Source organism: Mobula hypostoma, chromosome 6, assembly GCF_963921235.1.
Source record: "Mobula hypostoma chromosome 6, sMobHyp1.1, whole genome shotgun sequence".
Classification (NCBI taxonomy): domain Eukaryota; kingdom Metazoa; phylum Chordata; class Chondrichthyes; order Myliobatiformes; family Myliobatidae; genus Mobula; species Mobula hypostoma.
The window spans coordinates 157,842,151-157,857,182 of NC_086102.1; the positions used below are offsets into that span (position 1 = coordinate 157,842,151).

At 41.8% G+C, this 15,032-nt stretch overlaps 1 protein-coding gene across 4 annotated transcripts in view; it reads left to right on the forward strand.

The window, feature by feature from the left end:
• The window catches only part of nckap1 (NCK-associated protein 1), a 157,955-nt gene that overhangs the window by 64,569 nt on the left and 78,354 nt on the right, over positions 1-15,032 (forward strand). For all 4 annotated transcript variants that reach the window (XM_063052029.1, XM_063052030.1, XM_063052031.1 and 1 more), the window contains one exon: positions 13,835-13,954. In XM_063052029.1, coding sequence (XP_062908099.1) covers positions 13,835-13,954 — 120 coding nt within the window. The remainder of the gene's footprint in view (positions 1-13,834; positions 13,955-15,032) is intronic.

Here is a 15,032-nt window from a genome sequence, read left to right on the forward strand (position 1 = left end):
TCATTTTATAGGAAAGTTCTCGAATTGGCCACACCCCCTGTGGGAAAGATGCTGACTGTCCACTATCTATGCCTCTCGGTCTTATACACATCTAACAAGTCATTCCAACGTGAAAAGTCCTAACTTGCTCAACCTCTCAAGATGTCCTCTGCTCCAGTCAGCAGCCTGGTAAATAACCACTGCACCCTCTAAAGCTTCCACATCCTTCCAATGGGGAAACCAAAATTGAACATAGTACTCCAAGTGTGGCCTAACCAGGGTTTTATAGGTTTGAACTCCATCTGCCACTTCAGCCCAGCTCTGCACCCTGTCTTATCACTTTGTAAACTACAGCAACCTTCCACACTGCCAAAATACCTCCAACCTTGGTGTTTGCAAACTTAGTAACCTACCCTTACTCATCCAAGTCCTGAATTTAATATCAAAAGGAGAAAAAAAAATGCAAAGATCAGGAGTTGCAGTATGCTTGTTAAGGAAGGGGAATGCTCACGGGTAGCCTGCACTAACTACCTATTTTGTTTCACTTTCTTGACAATTATCCAGCTACTTGCATCCAACAGTGTAGGGTGTAACTGTCTCTCTAATTCATAGCAATAAACCCTTTAGCCTTCCAAATGATCCAGCTCAAGCTCCAGTTTCCTAACATGGTCTGTAAGCAGCTGCAGCTAGCTGTTTCTTGCAGATGTAGCCATCAGGGACACTGGAGGACTCCCTGACTTCCCACATCCTGCAGGTGGAGCATACCTCTTGCCTCAACTTAGCCACCAGACAGAAAGTGACTTTACCTAAGCACTAGCCTCCCAAACCAAACCTCAACTCTTTTCACATAGCATTCCTTCTTAAGCACAACAACAACCAAAACCTTACCTGTTCTCACATGTGCCTTCTTACTGAAGTTTTATTTTTCTCCTAAGTTGCTTTCTCTCCCCATACCAAGCCACTTATTCATGCTAAATTCTCCTGAGCCAAAAGATCAGCTCCTACTTTAACACTGGCCCACTCCTCTTGAGTCAAAACCTCAGTTCTCCCCTCCAACAAAGGTTGTTCTGCTTAATCCTAGCTCCTTTTTATTGGCTGCTGTCAATTAACCAATCAGCTATTAACTAACCATTTGGAAATATACCAATTGAAGGAGCCTGTTAAGTGAGGCTCAAGTCCCAAGACCTTCTCCTCAGATTTAGAATCAGATTTTATTGTCACTGACACGGTCATTAAACATGTTGCTTTAGGACAGCATTATAGTGCAATACATTAAAAAAAGTATAAATTGCAATAGAAATATGCAGTATAAAAATTGTGCAAAAAGAGGGAGATAGTGAAGTAGTATTTATGGGCCATTCAGAAATCTGATGATGGAGGGGAGAAAGCTGTTCCTAAAACATTGACTGTGTATCTTCAGGTGGCACCTCCTTGATGGTAGTAATGAGAAGAGGGCTTGTCCTGGATGGTGTGGATCCTTCATGATGGATGCCACCTACTTGAGGCATCGCCTTTTGAAGATGTTCTCAGTGGTGGGGAAGCTAGTACCCATAATGGAGCTGGCTGAGTTTACAATCCTCTGCAGCTTTTTCCAATCCTGTGCTGTAGTCCCTCATACCAGGCAGTGATGCAACTCGTTAGAATGCTCTCTACGGTACATTTGCAGAAGCTGGTCACCCTTTCCACTGCTAACTCCTTGATAAGAACTGTGTGTTCTTCCGATCTCTCCTTCCTGAAGTCCACAAATCAATTCCTTGATCTTACTGACGTCGAGTACAAGGTTGTTGTTGTGACACTACTTAACTAGCTGATCTGTCTCACTCTTGTATGCCTTCTCATCGGAGATCCTGCTTCCAATTTTTGTGTCATTGGCGAATTTATAGATAGCATTTGAACTGTGCCTAGCTACGAAGTCACGAGTGAGTAGAGAGAGTAGAGCATTTGGCTAAGCACCCGTCCTTGAGGTGTGCCTCTTGTTCCAAGTCCTATCTTAAAAAGTTCAGTGTTAAAGTTCAAAGTAAATTTATTATCAAAATACATGTATGTGACTATATACAACCCTGAGATTCGTTTTCTTGCAGGCATACAGAGTAATCTAAGAGACATAATAGAATTGTTAAAAGATCGTACCCAAAAGGATGGGTAAATAACCAGTTGTGCAAGTACATAAGAAAAAGAATAATAATAATAACAAATAAGCAATCAATATCGAGAACATGAGATGATGAAACCTTGAAAGTGGGTCATCACTTCAATGATGAGGGCGAGTGAAGTTATCCCATCTGATTCACGAGCCTGATGTTTGAGTGGTATTAACTGTTCCTGAACCTGGTTATGTGAGTCCTGAGGCAACTGTACCTTGTACCTGAAGGCAGCAGCTAGAAGAGAGCATGGTCTGGGTGATGGGGGTCCTTACTGATGGATGCTGCTTTCCTGCAACAGTGCTCTGTATAAATGCGCTCAATGGTGGGGGTGCTTTCTTAGTGAAGGACCGGGCCATATCCACTTCTTTTTGTAGGATTTTCTGTTCAGGGGCATTAGTGATTCCATAGCAGGTTGTGATGTAGCCAGTCAATATACTCTCCACAACACATCTACAAAAGTTAGTCAAAGTTTTAGATGTATGCTAAATCTTCGCAAACTTCTAAAGAAGTAGAGGTGCTGCCGTGCTTTCTTTGTAATTGCACTTGTGTGGTGGACCCAGAAGTGATGACATCAAGGAATTTAAAGTTGCTCACCCCACCTCTGATCCCCTGATGAGGATTGCTCTGGACCCTTTTTTCCCCCTCCTGAAATCAATAATCAGCTCCTTGGTCTTGCTGACTTTGAGTGAGAGGTGGTTGTTGTGGCAAGTTAGTTTGTCAAACAGGAACTTGTCTTCATGGACACTCATTATTTTTCTAACTCTATTTGCATTAAGCTGGGATTCATTGCTACCATTTCTAAATGGCAACAGCATAATTCATACTCTGAATCCAAAATGAAGTTCCGGCTCTTGGTATGAAGAGTAATGACTAGTGGAAATCAATCGTTTAAGTAAACCAATCATATGAAATTGTTAGTCATGTCCTTTACTTAGCAAGATAAAGACTGAGTATTAAACTTCTGCTGAAAATATTAGAAAATTTTTTTTTTAATTAGAGTTCCTTGTCATACCATTTAAATATTCCTCATAATTTTCACATACAGGAAATTCATTGTACATGAAGCTAGTGGTTGGGAAATGTTAACATTTGTTCCAGACACATGAAAGCATTTGTTTGATCAACACTTCCAATGAATGCAACCCTAATACAGTCTGTTTGCCATTTCTCAGTTGCCAAAAAATAGCATGACCTTTTTCTCAGTCAACCAGTGCCCCATGATAAAAATCCCATGTCAGCTGGACCATCCAGCAGCAGTGAGTTGTATCTTACTGCTTTATGGAATGGTGTTGTTATACTTGTGATCACTACTTATGTTTTTTGCTAGAATAATCAAACATTTACATGAAGGTTAAGCCCATATATTAATCATCAATTGACAATTACGATAGTTGTCTTTGATAGGGTGCTGGAGGGATTCCTAAAAGTTTGATGAATAAGACTACTTATAAACAGTTTGACAATGAAATTAACTTTTTTGTGTTGAGTGGCTCTCACTCAGTCACTAGTCCATGGTAATAGGCAGGTGCACTGTAAGCACTGGACTCGGGCTCGAAGTTCCGTCCACACCCTGAGGTTTTTACTGGAGTTCTGTATCAGTAGTTGCAGCATTGACTCTTTGGAGCCTTACCTTGATGGCTGTCTAAGTTTTTAACACGCAGAAATTTCACAAATTAAATGAGTCTTCTATACTTCTGAGGGATGCCATTTTCATTTTATGAAGTGGCATCTGATTCTGCAAATATCAGATAATTTTAGGGTATATTAGGTTGGGTGCATTATGTCTTCAGGCAGACAAGTTGCTTGGATTAGTCACAACTATACATTTTCGGCACGGACTAGAAGGGCCGAGATGGCCTGTTCCCGTGCTGTAATTGTTATATGGTTATATGCTCATTTCAAAGAGGACTTTCCTTTGCATCTGATAGTTTGCGAGATTCAACAGAAGGGAAGTCTAATATTAGAGTCCTTGCATAAATCTAGCTTCTCAAAATTTGAAGATGGTCAAAGTGGCTTAGATAATTCAGTCAAGATGTCGAAGTGAACAGCAGAAAGATAAATTGCTTTGTGCCTTGTACTATTCATTACATTTTTACTACAGATGGAACATAATTTTTAAAAACTAGAATTTCTTCTGTCAGGAGGTTTATCTATCTTGGAGCCATAACGGGCTGTCACAGCAGTTATGATTGCTTTCAGTCAGACGGTAAGTACCTGAGCAGTGGCTGTAAAACAGCAGGGAAGATTAAACACTGCTTCATCTGAGCAGCAGTATCTTGCCACAATGCAACAACTATTCAGGAGAAGCCTTAAGTTGATAGTTATGTGCCAAAAATTTTATTGTGGAGAATTTCACAAATTGAAACTTTACAAGCAGAGGGATGTACTTTTCATTTTATGGTTTAATTTTAACGCTGTGTCCAATTTCAAAGTGTTTGGGGAACAGCTTACATTTGAGAAACACTTATTAGAATTCTACAAGTACTTTGTCCAATATTTGAGAAGCACACAATAAAGTGAGATTAGAAAAAGCCAAAAGTGAGATTTTAAGAAAAAGACCTCTGGGAGAATTTTTAAGTATGGGAGGGACCTCCAGGATGGTGAAAAAATTCATGCACTGCAACATGAAAAGTAGACCACTGTTGGAGGTCTGGAGAAACCTGGAAGGGTTAAGACTTCAGAAAGATATGTAAATGAAAATCTTCTGCATTGTTAATTTGCAATACAATTTAGGTGCCACTAACAGGGATCAGAATTTATAGCTAGTCAATGTAAGTGGGGGAAGTCAGCACTGGTAGTCCAGCTGTGAACAGTATCAGATCTATTTAATTTTCAGGTGTATGATGCTGATACTGGAGTGGAGGATGCAAGAATGATCTTACTGAGATTTGCGAGGAAGTTTTTATGGGTTCAGGGACAGTATAATCTGTATTCTCAACATGCAAACCATTTGCAAACATGATTTTCTGTGGTCAAAATGCATCACAAAGTTTCAATATATCTGAATCATTGTGTTTTAAGTCTGGAATCTATAAGTAAAGCCAAACATCTGAAACTCATTGGGAACTTGTATGATTTAATTGTAAGTTGTAATTCATGAAATCAAGTTCAGACAAAATAAATCTGTTTGTCTCAAGTAGTAATGAGCAGTGTAACACCCCATGGTATCCTGTAACCTCTTTCATCATTTTTGATAGTAATAAGACTAGATCTCTTAAGTTCTCCACTACAGAGAGCTTGCTTTCAAAGAAGATGCCTTCAGCAGGCTTAGAACTAAGACAAAATCATTAAAACTGCAGATACTGTAAGTCTAAAATAAAACCAAAATATGTTGTAAGTATACATGGAGATGGACTGCATCTTTAAGAAGAAAAACAGGTCTTCGGCCCAAGCTGTTAACTGTTTCACTTCCCATAGTATTTCTACATTTTCTGTTGGAACTGAAGCTTGTTGATTGATTTGTACAAGTGGTGATTAATTAGTTCATGGCCTAAGGTAGAAGGAGTCAATTTTAGAAAACCTAGCGCATTTATTTTTCAACTTAGCCCCCTCCTACATTTACACACTTAGTCCAGCGGCCGTGGAGCTTACGGATCTTGGACTTCCAGAAAGTGGTCCACAGCAGGGGTGATTGATAAGTTCGTGGCCTAAGGTAGAAGGAGGTGAGTTATACAGCTCTCGTTACATGCGCATGCAGTTCAACTCTTTGAGTGATAATGCAGAACGTTTGAAGTTAATAACTCATCTCCTTCTACCTTAGACCACGAACTTATCAGTCGCCCCTGCTGTGGGCACTTTCTGGAGGTCCAAGATCTGTATGCTCCACAACCGCTGGACTAAGTGTGTAAATGTAGGAGGGGACTATGTTGAAAAATAAATGTGCTAGGTTTTATAAAATTGACTCCTTTTACCTTAGGCCACAAACTTATCAATCACTTCTCGTAGATCTCAGACAGCAGAGCACGCTAAAGTAATTGCTAAAGTAAGTGCAAACTAAAATAATTAAACAATACTGTAAAAATTCCTACATCAGTTAACAGGAATGAAGAGATTTGCCCTTGATTCTATATAGAAGCTATCCTGCTGTTGTATTGAACATGAGATTATATGTTTGGCTCAACATTTAGAGAGCAGGTGAAAAACCAACAGTGTTCCACTTGTTTTCACAATATTGACGAAGGGTCTTGGCCTGAAACGTTGACTGTACCTCTTCCTAGAGATGCTGCCTGGCCTGCTGCGTTCACCAGCAACTTTGATGTGTGTTGCTCTCACAATATTAGTTTTCTTAATTCTCCGAATGATTGGACAAGAACTTGTTGCTTTAATGCAGGTAGGAATGGGGTGATAGCATGGATAATTGAGTGGCTGCGGAGATGGTGCAGGAGACATGGTTTCAAGTTCTTGGATCATTGGAACCTTTTCTGGGGAAGGGATGACCTGTACAAGAGGGACAAGTTGCACCTGAGCTGGAGGGGAACCCATATCCTGGCCACAAGCTTTGCTGATGCTACTTGAGAGAGTTTAAGCTAGTTTTGCAGGGAGCAGGAAACCAGAGCCCCAGGTCAGTAAGGGAAGGATCGGACTGGAAAGTAGAAGTCTGGGAAGGTATTGAAAGGCAAAATCAAAATAACAGGTATGAAAGTTTGGATAGTTTGAAGTGTGTGTATTTTAATTCTAAGAGTATTATGGGTAAGGGTGATGAACTTAGTGCATGGATCAGTACATGGAAATATTATGTTGTAGCCGTTGCTGAAACTTGGTTGAGAGAGGGACAGGAATGGCTGATTAATGTACTAGGTTTTCGAAGTTTTAGAGGAGGTAAATGAGGGGATGGAGTTCCACTACTAATCAGGGACAATATCACAGCTGCACTCAGAGGAGACATAATGGAGGGGTCAGACATTGAGTCCATTTGGGTAGAACTCAGGAATAGGAAAGGTTCAATCACACTGATGAAGATTTACTACAGACCCCTAATAGCCACAGTGATGCTCAGGAACAGATATCAGATTAAGGAAATGTGTTTTAAAAAATATTAATAATAAGTAAACAATAAGTTTGTTCTCATGGGGGATTTCAACTTTCCTAATATAGACTGGACTTCCTTGCTGTAAGGGGTTTAGATGGGGCTGAATTTAATTGTATCCAAGAAGTTTTCTTCAAGTCATAATGTAGACAGTCCTCTGAGACGAGGGGCCATACTGGACGACCTGTTGGGTAATGAGTCTGGCCAGGGGACTGAACGTTCAGTGGGTGGACAGTGAGGGAAAAGTGACCACAACTCCTTAACTTTCTGGATTGCTATGGATAAGGATAGGTATGGTCCTTGTGCAAGAGGTTTAAATTGAAGTAGGGCAAATTACAAGAACATTAGGTAGGCGGGTTCTAAGAATTAATTGGGAGCACCTTTCCTCTGGTACATCAAGTCTACATCAGATACGTGGAGGGTGTTTAAAGATCAATTGCACAGAGAAAAGGAAAGGTATCATCATGTTAGAAGGAAGGACGAGGATAGAAAGATAAGAGAACCTTGTATGCCCAGAGATGATGAATTTACTCAAGGTGATAAAGGAAAAGCATAAAGCTTGGGAAGCTAGGATCAAACAAGACAAAGAGTACAAAGAAGCTAGAAAAGAACTAAAGGGAATTAAGAAAGCCAGGAGGGGCCATGAAAAGTCGGTTAAGGTGAATCCCAAGGCATTCTATACATGCATCAAGAGTAAGAGGATAACTAGGGAGAGGGTGGGACCACTCGAGGATAAAAGGAGGAATACTTGCTTGGAGGCAGAGAATGTGAGTGGGGTACTTAACGAGTACTTTGCTTCACGAGTTACCAAGGGAAAGGATGTGGAGGAGCAGGAGATCAGTGCTGAGCGTGTAGATACATTACAACTTTTGGAGGTCAAGGAGGAGGAAATGTTCGGCATCCTAATGAGTATTAAGGTAGATAAGTCCCCAGGGCCTGATGGAATTTACCTCAGGCTATTGAAGGAGGCAAGAGATGAGATTGCTGGGTCTTGACCAGTATCTTTGTGTCCTCTCTAGCCACAGCGAGGTCCTGGAGGTCTGGCAAGTGGCTAATGTTGTACCTCTATTTAAAAAGGGAAAAAGGTAAAAATCATGGGAACTATAGACCAGTGAGTCTCATGTCAGTTGTAGGGAAATTGCTGGGGAAAATTCCTAGGGTTAAGATGTATGAGAAGTTGGAAACCCTTGGCCTCATTAGGGAGATGGCTTTATGCTGTGCAAGTCATGTCTAACAAGTTGGTTGTGACCTTTGACAAGGTGACGAGAGAGATTGAAGGTAGAGCAGTGGATGTTGTCTGCATGGATTTTGGTAAGGTGTATGACAAAGTCCCTCATGGGAGGCTAATCCAGAAGATTAAGATGCATGGGGTTTGCAGCAAATTGGCTGTTTGAATTCAGAACTGGCTTGCGCATAGAAAGGACTTATTCGAGGTGGAGGTCTGTAATTTGTGGATTTCCACAGGGATCTGTGCTGAGACCTCTGCTGTTTATGATGTATATAAATGACCTGGATGAAAATGTAGATGGGTGGGTTAGTAAATTTGCAGATGATGTCAAGATTGGTGGAGTTGTGGTGTCAAAGACTGGTGAAGAATACAGTACAATATGGATCAGTTGCAGATATGGGCTGAGAAATAGCAGATGGAGTTTAACCCAGATAAATATGAGGTGTTGCACCTCAGTAGGGCAAATGCAAGGAGACACTACACTGTTAAGGGCAAGGACCTTAACAGTGTTGCTCATCAGAGAGATCTCGGGATCCAAGTTCATAGTTCCTTGAAAGTGGATATATAAGTCGATAAGGTGATTAAAGAAGACTTATGGAATGCTTGCTTTTATTCATCGAGGCATTGAGTTCAAAAGTCAGGAAGTTATGTTGCAACTTCATGAAACTCTGGTTCGGCCACATACAGTTCTGGCTGCCCCGCTATCGGATAGGAAGGAAGTTGAGGCTTAGGAGAGGGTGCAGAAGAGGCTGCCTCATTTAGAGTGCATGTGCTATCATGAGAGGCTGAATGAGCTTGGGTTGTTTTCTCTGGAGTGCCGGAGGCTGAAAGGAGATTTGCTAGAAGTTTACAAGATTAAGGGGCATAGATAGAGTGGTCAGAGAGCATCTGTTTCCCAGGGTTGAAATGTCTAATACCAGAGGGCATGCATTGAAGGTGAGGGGGGGTAGGTTCAAGGGGCATGTGAGAGATAAGTTTTTTTTTAACACGAGAGTCGTGGATGCTTGGAATGCGCTATCTGGTATGGTGGCAGAAGTAAATACATTGGAGACTTTTAAGAGACAGACGTGGATGTAAGGAAGATATGAATGAATTGACTTCTTACATCCTTCACATACATGAGGAGTAAAAATCTTTACGTTGCGTCTCCATCTAAATCTGCAATCATGGTAATTTATAATAAATAGAACAGTCAATGTAATATAGAGTACAGTCAAATCAGTGTGAGTTCGTTTGTCTGATGGCCTGGAGGAAGAAGCTGTCCCAGAGCCTGTTGGTCCTGGCTTTTATGCGGTGGTACCACTTCCCAGATGGTAGCAGCTGGAATAGATTATGGTTGGGGTGACTCAGGTCCCCAATGATCCTTCAGGCCCTTTTTACACAACTGTCCTTGTAAATGTCCTGAGTCACGGGAAGTTCACAACTACAGATGCGCTGGACTGTCCGCATCCCTCTCTGCAGAGTTCTGCGATTAAAGGAGGTACAGTTCCCATACCAGGCAGTGATGCAGCCAGTCAGGATGCTCTCAATTGTGCCCCTGTGGAAAGTTCTTAGGATTTGGGAGCCTATACCAAACCTCCTCAACCGTCCGAGGTGAAAGAGGCACTGTTGTGCCTTTTGCACCACACAGCTGGTGTGTACAGACCACGTGAGGTCCTCAGTGATGTTTATGCTGAAGAACTTAAAGCTGTTTACCTTGTCAACCCCAGATTCATTGATGTTAATAGGGGTTAGCCTGTCTCCATTTCTCCTGTAACCTACAACCAGCTCCTTTGTTTTTGTAACAGTGAGGGAGAGGCTGTTTCCATAGTCATAGTCATAGTTATACTTTATTGATCCCGGGGGAAATTGTTTTCTTGACACCACTGTGTCAGAGAGATGACTTCTTAACTGTAGGCCACCTAGTTATTGTTTGAGATGAGGCCAATCAATATAGTGTCGTCGGCAAATTTAATTAGCAGATTGGAGCTGTGGATGGCGATACAGCTCCAATCTGCTAATAGAGGGATATGGACACGATGTAGGTAGGGTTAGTGTTTGGGTGTTTCTGGTTTGCTTTTTAGCTGGTTCGGCACAACATTGTGGGCTGAATGACCTGTTCCTGTGCTGTACTCTTCTATGTTCTGTGTACATTTGTGGCCTCTGTTATCTTCCAATTATGATTCAGAAATCTGAGGGAACCATGGTTGCAATCGCAAAGATGGCACATCACTGGCTTTACTTCATTAGGAGTTTGAGGACATTAACTATGTTATCCAAGACAATTACGAAATTTCTACAGGTGTACTGTGGAGAGTATCGGTCTGGTTGCATCACTGGTATTGAGGCACAGAACCAAAAGTAGCTGCAGAGGGTTGTAGACTCAGTTAGCTCCATGATGGAAACAAGCCTCCCCACTATGCAGGATATCTTCAAAAGGCAGTATCCATCATAAAGTACCCTCACCACCCAGGATATTCCCTCTTCTCATTCCTACCATCAGGGAGGAGGTAAAGGAACCTTAAGATGCACACTCAACACTTTAGGAACAGCTTCCTTCCATCCACCATCATATTTCTAAATGGTCCATGAACACTATCTCGCTATTCATCTGTCTGCCTATCGCTCTCTGTCTGTCAAATACGCAAAACAAAATTTCACAATGTACTGTATGTCAGTGATAATAAACCTAATTCTGATTCAGAGGTTGACACAAAGATCTTGGGTTAAGAATTTACCTGCACAGAAAAGATTAAGGCTTGTTTCATGAAATGCAAACACAAGGAAGTCTGCAGATGCTGGAAATTCAAGCAACACACACAAAATGCTAGTGGAATGCAGCAGGCCAGACAGCATCCGTAGGAAGGAGTACAGTTGACGTTTCGGGCCGAGACCCTTCGTCAGGACTAACTGAAAGAAGAGATAGAGATTTGAGAGGGGGAGGGGGAGATCCGAAATGATAGGAGAAGACAGGAGGGGGGAGGGATGGAGCCAAGAGCTGGACAGGTGATTGGCAAAAGGGATCCAAGGCTGGAGAAGGGAGAGGATCATGGGACGGGAGGCCCAGGGAGAAAGAAAGAGGGAGGGGAGCACCAGAGGAAGATGGAGAGCAGGCAAGGAGTTATTGTGAGAGGGACAGAGGGAGGGGGGAAAAAGGAAAAAAATAAATGAGCGGTGGGGTAAGAACGGGAGGAGGGGCATTAACAGAAGTTAGAGAAGTCAATTTTCATGCCATCAGGTTGGAGGCTACCCAGATGGAATATTCCTCCAACCTGAGTGTGGCCTCATCTTGACAGTAGAGCAGGCCATGGATAGACCTATCAGAATGGGAATGGGACATGGAATTAAAATGTGTGGCCACAGGGAGATCCTGCTTTCTCTAGCAGACAGAGCGTAGGTGTTCAGTGAAACTGTCTCCCAGTCTGCGTCTGGTCCCACCAATATATAGAACGCCACACCAGGAGCACCAGACGCAATATATCACCCCAGCCAACTCACAGGTGAAGTGTCGCCTCACCTGGAAGGACTGTCTGGGGCTCTGAATGCTGGTGAGGGAGGAAGTGTAAGGGCACGTGTAGCACTTGTTCCACTTACAAGGATAAGTGCCGGGAGGGAGATCGGTGGGAAGGGATTGGGGTTGGGGGGGGACGAATGGACAGAATGGTGGGGAGGGAAAGTTGTGCTTGGTGGTGGGATCCTGTTGGAGGTGGCGGAAGTTATGGAGAATTATATATTGGACACGGAGGCTTGTGGGGTGGTAGGTGAGGACAAGGGGAACCCTATCCCTAGTGGGGTGGCGGGAGGATGGGGTGAGAGCAGATGTGTCTGAAACAGGACAGATGTGTTCGAGAGCAGAGTTGATAGAGGAGGAAGGGAAGCTCCTTTCCTTAAAAAAGAAAGACATCTCCTTCGTCCTGGAATGAAAGGCCTCATCCTGAGAGCAGATGCGGTGGAGATGGAGGAATTGCAAGAAGGAGATGGTACTTTTGCAAGAGACAGGGTGGGAAGAGGAATAGTCCAGGTAGGTGAGAGTCCGTAGGCTTATAGTAGACATTAGTAAATAAGCTGTCTCCAGAGACTTCTCTAACATCCATTAATACGCCTCCTCCCCTTCTTAACACATCCCTTATTTATTTTTTCCTTTTTTTCCCCCTCTCTCTGTCCCTCACAATAACTCCTTGCCTGCTCTCCATCTTCCTCTGGTGCTCCCCTCTCCCTTTCTTTCTCCCTGGGCCTCTCGTTCCATGATCCTCTCCCTGCTCCAGCCTTATATCCCTTTTGCCAATCACCTGTCCAGCTCTTGGCTCCATCCCTCCCCCTCCTGTCTTCTCCTATCATTTCAGATCTCCCCCTCCCCCTCCCACTTTCGAATCTCTTACTATCTCTTCTTTCAGTTAGTCCTGACGAAGGGTCTCAGCCTGAAATGTCGACTGCTTCTTCCTATGGATGTTGTCTGTCCTGCTGCATTCCACCAGCATTTTGTGTGTGTTGCTTGTTTCATGAAAGTTGTGTTCTATTGTCATCTTAAGTAAACTAAAGATTATATTGGAATTTGGCACGGGTGTTGTTTAGATGGAACTGTTTGCTACAATTGTAGATTGTGATTATTTCAAACGCTGCTTAACTCATGCAGTTAGTGACTTGTTCATATTTCTTGTCAACAATCTATTTGCTATTTTGATTGTTTCTTGTTTGATATATTGATGCATGAAATTGCCAAGTAATTTTAACTGGTTACCAAGATGGAGGTCTTTGCTCTGTATGTACAAAGCCTTCAGTCAACACATTCTTCACACAAGTATCTTAGAAGTTTTAATTTACTGTTTGATCAAATGCACAGTGTAAATGATTAATTATATTCAGCATTACCTATTATCTTGCTGGAAAGAAGCTTAAGCACCAGCCAGCAAATGATAACTGAAAGCTTGCTTCCTTAATTTGATTTCAAGTTTACTCCACAGTAGTCCACATGTTTATTAATGTATTTTGGCCTAGTATGTGAATTAATGCATTCCCTGGACAAGTGCATTGTCTCTTTGTGGATTTCCCTAGTATCACGCTGTTTTACTTCAACAGATAAAAATTGATTATTTAAAGTTCCTTGTTCCATTTACCATAGTTTTACCTAATTGTATGACTGGACTCTGCAGAGTACACTTTCAGAGGAGAAACTTTGGGAGGTGAACTATGAATATTGTCAGTTGCAGTTTTAGTCAACGTCAAAAAGAAATCTGGCTATGCTGTAGTTTGTAGATCCAGTTCTGATTCAGAAACTAAGATATTGTGTATGTGCTAAGCAGTTGATTTCCTCAGAGATTTTGAGTATATAGAAGAAACATTGTATTTTTTTTAACTGAGTTTGTATATTTTGAAATGATGATATCATTAATTCCCATATAGAGTAAGGCCACTGACTTTCAACACAGGGTATGTGTATTCTGAATGCATTTGACACTCACGACTTTCATTACTTTATAGAGGCATCACATTGGAGATCGTAGTCTCTCACTGTGCAACATGTTCCTTGACGAGATGGCTAAGCAAGCCCGCAACCTTATTACAGATATATGCACAGAGCAGTGCACTCTTAGTGATCAGGTAAGGTTTCAGCTTCTCTTTTACAGGTTTGGGAGAAAAGCATTTGGGTAAAATGGGTTATGAAGTTTCTGCATGCTCTCACCTATAATGTAATATATTATAAGATGCATTCCAAGATGCGTGGCCATTAAAACCAGATTTAAAGGCTTCAAAATATTAATAATAATTTTATTTACATAGCATCTTTCATACATTAAGATGCAAGTTCAAAGTGCTTTACATAGATTGTAAAGATAAGTCAATATTGTCCTAAAAAGATGAGACAAAATTAAAAATCATAAGTAAAGACAAACATATAAAATAAAATATAACCAAATACAGTACTGTGCAGAAGTCTTAGGCACATACATACTGCTAGGGTGCCAAAGACCTTTGTACAGTACTGTAGTAATTTTATGTATTGCACTGCACTGCTGCGCAAATAGATAGCATTTCATGATATATGTGAGTGATGATAAACCGGATTCTGATATGGCTCTCTACTGTGGACTGAGTGGAAAGGGGGCAGGGAGAGGGAAATCATGATTGGAGAAAATGTTGAGATAGACTCTGCAATAATCAATAAGCCAATTGCTTGCAATCAAATGACGTTGCCTGGTGTCTCAGGATTGAGTGTGTCTGCACCCAAGCCACCGTCCCCCCCAGCCCTTGGCAATCCTCCTTTGCCCCAGTGCTCCACCCTCACCATTCCCACCATCATCTGCTTCTGCCAAATTTACATACTTGCTGTCTGCTGCACATTGACAAATGCAATTCTGTGCAAAAGTCTAGGCACCCTAGCTATATATATGTGCACAGTACTATATAGCAAATTACATAAATGTAATCAAAATCAACAGCCATTAAGTAATTCTATAAATAGGCCAAATTTGAAAACGTAGGTTTGTAGAAGTGTTTTGAAGCTTTCCGCAGTACTAGCCTGGCGTATCTCAATCGGTAAAGTATTCCAAGCTTTTTATGCACAAGAGCAAAAGGCCACATCACCAGTTCTTGTATGCTTAGCAAACCTGTATTCATGGATCTAAGATTAGGATTAGGGATGCAATGGGATAGACAAAATACATGGAGAAGTTCCTTT